The sequence below is a fragment of the Lipotes vexillifer genome, unplaced genomic scaffold (assembly GCF_000442215.2).
Source record: "Lipotes vexillifer unplaced genomic scaffold, Lipotes_vexillifer_v1.1 scaffold496, whole genome shotgun sequence".
Lineage (NCBI taxonomy): Eukaryota > Metazoa > Chordata > Mammalia > Artiodactyla > Lipotidae > Lipotes > Lipotes vexillifer.
In genome coordinates this window covers 1,476,657-1,484,678 of record NW_006786690.1, presented here as the reverse complement: position 1 = coordinate 1,484,678, position 8,022 = coordinate 1,476,657, and the positions used below count along the sequence as shown (strand labels likewise).

The 8,022-nt window shown below is 51.4% G+C and overlaps 1 protein-coding gene across 1 annotated transcript in view; it reads right to left on the bottom strand.

Moving 5' to 3' along the window:
- The window catches only part of CRYBG2 (crystallin beta-gamma domain containing 2), a 29,566-nt gene that overhangs the window by 6,162 nt on the left and 15,382 nt on the right, over positions 1-8,022 (bottom strand). Inside the window, exons 7-17 of the mRNA XM_007459303.1 lie at positions 7,903-8,015; positions 7,603-7,732; positions 5,555-5,694; positions 4,604-4,730; positions 4,328-4,363; positions 3,838-3,974; positions 3,551-3,677; positions 3,132-3,271; positions 2,908-3,034; positions 2,625-2,657; positions 2,386-2,498 (exon numbers count right to left, since the gene is read on the bottom strand). Of these exons, the coding sequence (XP_007459365.1) occupies positions 2,386-2,498; positions 2,625-2,657; positions 2,908-3,034; positions 3,132-3,271; positions 3,551-3,677; positions 3,838-3,974; positions 4,328-4,363; positions 4,604-4,730; positions 5,555-5,694; positions 7,603-7,732; positions 7,903-8,015 (1,223 nt within the window). The remainder of the gene's footprint in view (positions 1-2,385; positions 2,499-2,624; positions 2,658-2,907; positions 3,035-3,131; positions 3,272-3,550; positions 3,678-3,837; positions 3,975-4,327; positions 4,364-4,603; positions 4,731-5,554; positions 5,695-7,602; positions 7,733-7,902; positions 8,016-8,022) is intronic.

Sequence of the window (8,022 nt, the reverse complement as noted above, 5' to 3'; positions counted from 1 at the left end):
CTCCCGCTGCGGAGCACAGGCTCCGGACGCGCAAGCTCAGCGGTCACGGCCCACAGGCCCAGCCGCTCCGCGGCACGTGGGATCCTCCCGGACCGGGGCACGAACCCGCGTCCCCTGCATCGGCAGGCGGACTCACAACCACTGCGCCACCAGGGAAGCCCCAGTATGCTTCGTTTTGTGTAAGAAAATGGAGGAGGAGGAAAACCAAACATATTTGGTTTCTATAATTATATGTAAATTTATGAGTGCATATTTGCTTAGATCTTCAAAAAGAAACAATGGATGAATAAACTAAACACACACACACACACACACACACACGCACAAAAGATTACCTATGGGGGAGGGAGTGGAAAAAGTAGTAGGAACAGAGATGAAAGCTATTGTTTTTTTAAGTCTTGACTTTGGAAATATTATGGACTGAATGTTTGTATCTCCCCAGAATTCCAATGTTGAAGTCCTAACCTCCAATGTGATGGCCTTTGGGAGGTAATTAGGTTTAGATGAGATCAAAAGGTTAGAGACCCCATGATGGGATTAGTGTCCTTATAGGAAGAGGAAGAGATAGGAGCTCTGTTTCTCAGCCATGTGAGGACACAGCAAGAAGGCAGCCATCTGCCAGCCAGGAATAGAGCCCTCACCAGGGAACCAAATCAACCAACACCTTGATCTTGGACTTCCAGCCTCCAGATCTGTGAGAAAATAAATTCCTCTTGTTTAAGCCACCCGATGTATGGTATTTTGTTATAGTAGCTCAAGCTGACTAAGACAGGAACACTACAAATATTTTATGTAATTAGAAAACAGAATTAAGTAAAAATGAGAAGTATTCATAAAAATTAAAATAAACAAAATAAATGAACCTAACTGTATATCAGGTTGGTGGCATAACTGCACAGAAAAAAGTATTATTTCAAATGTCTTAAAAACACAATAGTTTGAACTGTACATACCTAATGGGATGTAGGTGAATGTTCTGAGGACAGAAAGAACAACAGAGAGACCTCAAACAGCATTCACTGGTTTTTACTGTTAGTAGTAATATCAGTATTATAATTTTGAAACACCTAGCTTGCAGATTTTGGTCTCCAAAGAGCATTATGCGTTAAAAGCAACCAGGATTCTTTGGGAAATGATTCCCTGTTTGAGGCAAAAAATGTACAAAATGATCTTGGAACATCTTACTGTACCAGAAAAACAAGGAAGTTATAAAAAAAAAACTATTGGGGTCATATAAAACATACCCAGGAAGCAATTTGGAGGTGCTCCCATTTGCCAAAGATGAAACAATTTGAGTACACAAAAGAACAAGTGACTCCAAGGGCCTGGAGCATTTCATATACATAAAAAACCCGTGAGTTCATAACAATACTTTAAAAAATCTTCATTGGTCAGCTCTGGAGGTTGCTAGGGCACCATTTCAGAAATTATTCTGAAAATTGATAGAAAGGGGCAAACATTGATTCTTGGGAAAAGATCAAACTGCCTTTTTTGTATAAACTATTTCAGGTAAACAAATAGTTGAAAAGGGAAAGTTCTTCTTTATAGAAGTATTCCAGCCAATATATGTATAGGGAATAACAAAACTTAGAAAATCATTTTGTAACCTCTAAAGAAATAATGGATCTAGGCAATTATCATCAATGGATGCTAAAAATCTTTAGGTGAAAGGTCAGAGAGGAATCTTATAATGTACGGATCTTAATATCATTAAAAATGGGACAGCTAGACATGTGCCTCCTGATGTGATGCAGTGGAAAGTATACATACCACCTCTAAGAGTCTTCTTGCCAGCAAAACAAAACAAAACACCCTGGATCTCATCAAGCCTCTAGATCTAACTACCAGTTTACAGGAAGTATGGGGCACAGAGGAACAAAATTAAAACACCACCAGGAAGCAATCAGGTAAATACAGAAGACAGGAAACTTACAGGGCAAATTATTGGGTTCTTTAAACGAGTAAATGGTATAAAATAAAAAGAAGGGAAAGGTACTGTTATACATTATAGATCAAATGGACCACATGCAATGTGTGGACCTTGTCTGGATCCTGAGAAAAACAAACCAATTTCACAAAGGCATTTTTTGAGATAACGGGAGGAATTCGAACATGGACTGGGTATTAGGTAATAATAAATTATTGTTAATTTACACTATACTGTCTACAGTTTTTACATTTTCTACTAAAACTTTATTTTGCTTTGTTTGCTTTAAGATTGAATGATTTGGGATAGGATAGCTAATCTCAAGGAAGCCAAAGGAAGGAAATCATTTGCAACAAAGACCTTTAATTACAGCCTCGATTTCCAAGCTGAGCTAAGTGCTTCTGGGCAGGTGCCCCCCGCCCCCCTCCCGCCCCCGTTCCCCTTCCCCACTTCCTCACCTGCCGCCGTGGACCCGGCAAGATTGGGGCTGGAAGGAGGGGGGAAGAGAGGTCTGGTCATCCTCAAAGGAGATGTGGTCGCCCAGGAAGTCCGGACCGGAGAAAAGCTGAATCTGGCAGCAGACACGGGAAGAGATGAGAGTGAAGGAGGGTGATGGAGTGGGACAGAGAGAATGGTGAAGTGGGGGAGAGATTTGAAATGAGGGAAGAGGAGACATAGGCCCCCACCAGCTCCTTACCTTTGGGACAAAGTGCAGATTGTGCTCCCCGACCTGAAGGGAGGGACCGAGAAGTTTCGAGATTTAAGGAGTGTGCTAGCCCCCAGCCTCAATTCCTCTGGTTTCAGTATTCCCGACCCTTTTCGCAGGTCCCTCACCCTCCAGGTCCGTATTAGCCCCGCCCCTTCCAGGAGGCCCCGCCCCCAGGAGCTCCAAGCCCTGTTGTTCCAGTCCCGCCCACCACAGCTGGGGGACGCCAAGCCCCTCCCCTCTAAGAGGCCCCGCTCCTGCGGCGGGCACACACCTGCAGGACCGGCTGTAGAGAGGCGAGGGCGCCGTTGCTCGCGCCCCAGTCGTCGCAGTTGCGGTACACGCCCTTCTCCAGCACGTACTGCTCCCCGGAGAAACCCACTTCCTCATAGGCCACCCACCTGCAGGAAGGGCGGGGCGCGGGTCAGCGTGGAGGAGCCAGTACCTCTGCTGGAACCGCCTCCGGCCGGCCCAGCTCCCGAAGCTTCTGTCACTCACACGCCGCTGAGCACGTGGATGGCCTGCGTTCTGGGGCCGTGTCCCGCCAGCTCCACATCCGGCAATGCCTCGCTCACCTCCACGCCATGCCCCTCAAAGTCCATGGCCTCAAACAGCACCACCGCCGGGTCCCCGAAGTCCTGGGCCCCAGGGACAGTCAGGTTTCTCCCGCCCACCGACGGAAACCCCTGGGAATGCCCAGACCCCAAGGAAGCAGTCCACCAAGGGACTTTGCGGTGAGGTGATCAGTGTGGGCTGGGGAAAAGCTGCAGGAGGGAGAGAGGCTAGACCTCAGGGAACACTTCCAGGTGCTCTAGAGAACAGGGAGAGGAGGCGCAGATTCTTCCCTCAACGAATTGTGCTGGGCTAAGTATGGCTGCAGCCAGAGGCAGAGGGATGTCCCAGGTGCTCTTGCTTACCGTCCGGATGACTCGCAGGGAGGTCAGCGCCTTGTTATAGCCTCCCCAATGTGACCAATCAGCGTATTTTCCCTCCTCCAGCAGATACTGGTGACCCCGGAAACCCTCCTTCTCGTAGCCCACCCAGCTGGGGGAAGGGGGAGGCAGACAAACAGACTCGGTCACCGGAAGCCCATGGATGTGTAAGAGAGCTGCCCCCACCCCTAGGCAGACCAGGTCACTTCCCATCCCGGGGGGTAGAGGCTAGTGGTGAGGATGAGGTAGAAGGAAGGGTCCTGAGTCCTCACCAGCCCCCAAGAACTTGCAGGGACCCTACAGAGGCCAAGCTGGGGCTCTGGCCGTCCTCTGGCTGCTGCAGGTTGTAGATGTCTCGGCTCACTTCCCAGCTCTGGCCCTGAAAGCCTGGGGCCTCATACACTACAGCCTGCGGGGGAGAGGGGCTGTGTGAGGTTGGTGGGGAGTGATCTGGACCCAGACCCACCCAGCCACCCCAGGATGACTCTACCCAGCATCAACCCAGAGCTAAGCCCTCCCACTCCCTCACTGAGCCCCAAGCCCTTACCTAACTCCTGTCTCTTCTCTGACCTCTGACCTGGTCCTTACAAATCAAAAGCCAGTTCCCAGTTAGCCCATCAGGTTTCCACCCCGCCCCTCCCCAGCCCAGCCTCTATCCCCCAGCTCCCACCTCTCCCACCTTCTAGTCCAGGCCGTGATAGCCACACACATACAAACACCCCACCCAAAGGTCCTCTTTGACCCTGAGGCCCAGATGCCTACCTTGGGCTCCCCTGGCTTCTCCACACTTGGGCAGCCCTGCAGAGGAGACAGAGCTGAGACACCAGCCCAGAGGTGCGGGAAGACAGATGGGGCTGGTGACCTAGGGTTTACTTGTTCCTGGGGCCCCTAAAAATGGCCAACCCCATGTCCTCCCTCTCCCCCAACCCTTGGACTAATCCTCCCTCTCTTCCAATACCATTCCCAATAGGAGCTCCCAGGCCCTGCCTCTTCACCCAGACTATAGGACAAGGCTGTTTGGGACCACCTGCTCCTTACCCATCTCATGGGCTTCAGGGAGCCCACACTGGGATCTGACGCACCCCAGGCCTCTGGGGTGGGGTACTCTCCAGGCTCCAGGATGCAGGGAGTGTCTTCAAAGAAGGGCTTGGGGTATAGAAGCCACCTGAGGGGAGGCAGAGAGGCAGCTGCACCCCAGACTCCCAGGAACACAGATTAGTGGATGGGGTGGAAGGGGTAGAGGGGGAAAAGAAGTTTTGGGGGAGAGGCCCCCATCAAGGGGACTCTGGAGGACATTTCAGGCCCCCATAATTTCCTGCAGCAGCCACTCCATCGATCTCCCCTCCTCTGACCTGGCTCTCTCTAATTGCACACAGTGGCTGAGAGTTCTTTCCAGCAGCCGGACCTGCTTAAAAACCCCTGGTAATTCCCCATTAGCCTCACAATACAGTCCAGCTGCACAAAGAGACCTTTTGTCCTGTCGCCCTGCCTTCCTCCTGGACCTCACGTCTCCCCACTTGCTGATTTCTTTGGCCAGAGTGAACTTTCCAAGTCAGTCTCTCACTTCTGGGCCTTTGCAGGCGCTAGTATACTCTTTTCCCCATTCATTCAATTAACAAATATTTAGGGGCATCTACCCCATGCCAGGCCCTGTTTCAGGCATCAGAGATACAGTAGTGAACAAAACATACAAAGTCCCTGCCCTCATGGAGCTTAGATTCTTCTGGGGCTGACTCATCCCAGCTGAGGAGTCTCCTCCTCCAGGAAGGCTTCTCTGACCTCAGGCTGGTTTGGTGCTGTCCTGTACTCCCACAGCCCCATGTCTCTCCCTCCTGGAACTCTGGATTGCCACTGTCTGCTTGCTTGCCTGGCCCCACCAGTAGACTGAGCACTTCTTGAGGACAGGAACCATGTCCTGTCACCTCTGTGTCCCCAGCACCCAGCACAGTGAATGTTAAATGTAGGATTTCCAGAACAGCCCAGACTCACAGTCCTGCGGAGACAGTGGCAGATGCCACCTGTAGAGGCCTCTCCAGGCCCTGGGGGTCCTCCAAGGCCTTGGTTAGCTTCACTTGCTCCCCCTTGAGGCCCTCTTCAGAGTACAGGCTGATCTCTGGGGTAATGTAGTCCTACGGAAGGAAAGGGGCGGAAAAATGAAGTGTAAAACAACAGCCCTCAGAGACCACCCACACCCACATCTTCTTCCCCAAGTCTGTCCAGCTGGGGACTTCTCCCCAGAAGCCAGAAATGACTAGAGTGTTCTCTGAAGGTCAGCCAGACAAGCCTGAGACCAAAGCCCTCACTGGTCCCGCACTGGCCCTTTGGGACCTGAGGCCAAAATTCCCAGTAGGAGCCTGCCAAGTGCCATGCCTTTTGCCTTGCCTCTGGGAGCCTCATTTCCAGCCTGGTGGAGGGATGGGCGGGATAGACAGCCACTTCCTGAGGTCTCACTTTGACCCTTCTTTTGTATACAATTCCAGACTGCATACAAATCTCTATGCCTGTCGAGACTGGCCTCCTTAACCCGGGAAGCTGCACCTCATCCCAGGAAGCTGCAGGTCCTCTCTGCATCCTGGGTGTTTCTTCCTCACTAGGGCCATTTTCATTCACTCACTCCTTCATCAAATGTTTATGAAGCACCTACTGGGTGCAAGGCATATATATAAGGGCCTGTCCTACCCCTTTTCATTTGGTCTTCCCAACGAGTTATTACGCCATTCGCAGACTAGGAAAGTGAGGCTCAGTGAAGTTAAGTGGGCTGCCCCAGGGCACACAGCCCGTAAGTAGCAAGACCAAGAACAGAGCACTGCAGCTTTTCTTCACCGTTGCAACCCAGCACGTCCCAGGTGCCTGATACACACTAGGCACCCAATCAGTGCTGAATGAATCAAAGGAGCCCAGGTCCACTGCACTTCAAAGCCCTTGTTTTTCTCTTGTACCTCATTACCTCCCACGTGAAGATGAATTTATTGTGAGAAGCTCACAATAAATTGTCCACAAATATTTGTGTGTTTCTGGAGAGGCTTTGAAAATTCTTGTCCCCTCCTTTGCGTGGCGGGGCCACTGCCCTGGTTAAGATTCTCATCCTCTCTTACCGGGAGGATTTCAACAGCTCTGAACTCAGGGTTATTTGTCCTTCCATTAAAAACAACAACAACAAAAGACAAATTAAAAAAAAAAGAACCAAAACGTCGGCTAGGCCCTGCTTTTAGATCTTTGCTTTCTCATCTGGGTCTCCCTAGTGGCCAAGACGGCTTTGTCAAGCTTAATTTTAGCAGTTTGTAAATTTGTGTTATGAAAACAATATTATTTTTCCCCACTTTACAGATGTGAAACTATAATAAGACTATGTCTTTTCAAACCACATACCCCTCCCTCAAAATTCAGAGGCTCCCCTTGGCTGGAAATCACAGCCCTTCCTGGTCTTCCTGTCTCCAGAATCCCTGTCTTTTCTCCTCCTGGCCACCAGAGAGGGATGTTTCTAAATCTCTAATCTGTTTATATGGCTTTTCTGCTTCAAACCCAGCCCTCATACCCTAGCTTGACCATGAGTCCTACAGGGCAGAGAGCAGATCTGCCAACCTACTCATTGCCTGGGGTGGTGCCGGGCACACAGCTGACATGAAAGAGCGTCTGTGAGCACGTGAATCAACATACATCCATGGCACCTTGGCTCTGGCCGTGGGCCTGAAAGCTTGGGCCCGGGGTGGGGAGGTGAGTGCTCACAGCCACCCCTACCCATTTCTGTTGCTCTAACTGAATCCTTCTCCAGGACTAGCTGGAGCTACTGGAGCTTGGCCTCTGCCTGGCCCCTGCCTCCCCAAGCCAGGCTGAGCACACCCAGAATCCTTTTCTTCCCCACTGGCTCTGAGGTCGGGACTTTACAGGTGAGAACATGATAAACCCTCTCCAGGCTCCGATCCCATATGATCTCTCCCAGAAATTCCAACTCTAGGTACCTGAGGCTGTCTCCCTCCTCAGGGCCTGGGGCTTAGGGTAGATGGGCAAAATCTGGTCCCCCACACACAGCCACTCACCCGGACAACCCTCCTCAGGGAGCCAATGCCTTGGGTACTCCATGCTGGCCCCAGAGCTCCAAGTTCCACATCTCCTTCAGGCAGGACCAGCTTCTGGCCCCGGAATGCCGGCTCTTTGTATAGCACCCAGCTGCAGGCACAAAGACCTAGGGTCACTGAGTGGGGAGACGATGTACCCACGAGACAGGGTCTCTGGGTAGCTGAGGGGGTTTCTGCCAGGCACTTCTCACTGGGCACTTCCCACTGCCCTCACATCCCCCAGGTTCACACGCAGGACCCCGCCAGGAACTCCGGACTCACCAGCCTCGTACCACCCGTATGGAAGCCACGCGGGCCCAGCCGGAAGCATCAGCAGTGTCTTCCCAAACCTCCCTGCTGCTGCCTTGGCAGCCCGGCTCCCCGCAGAGCGTCATCTGGAGC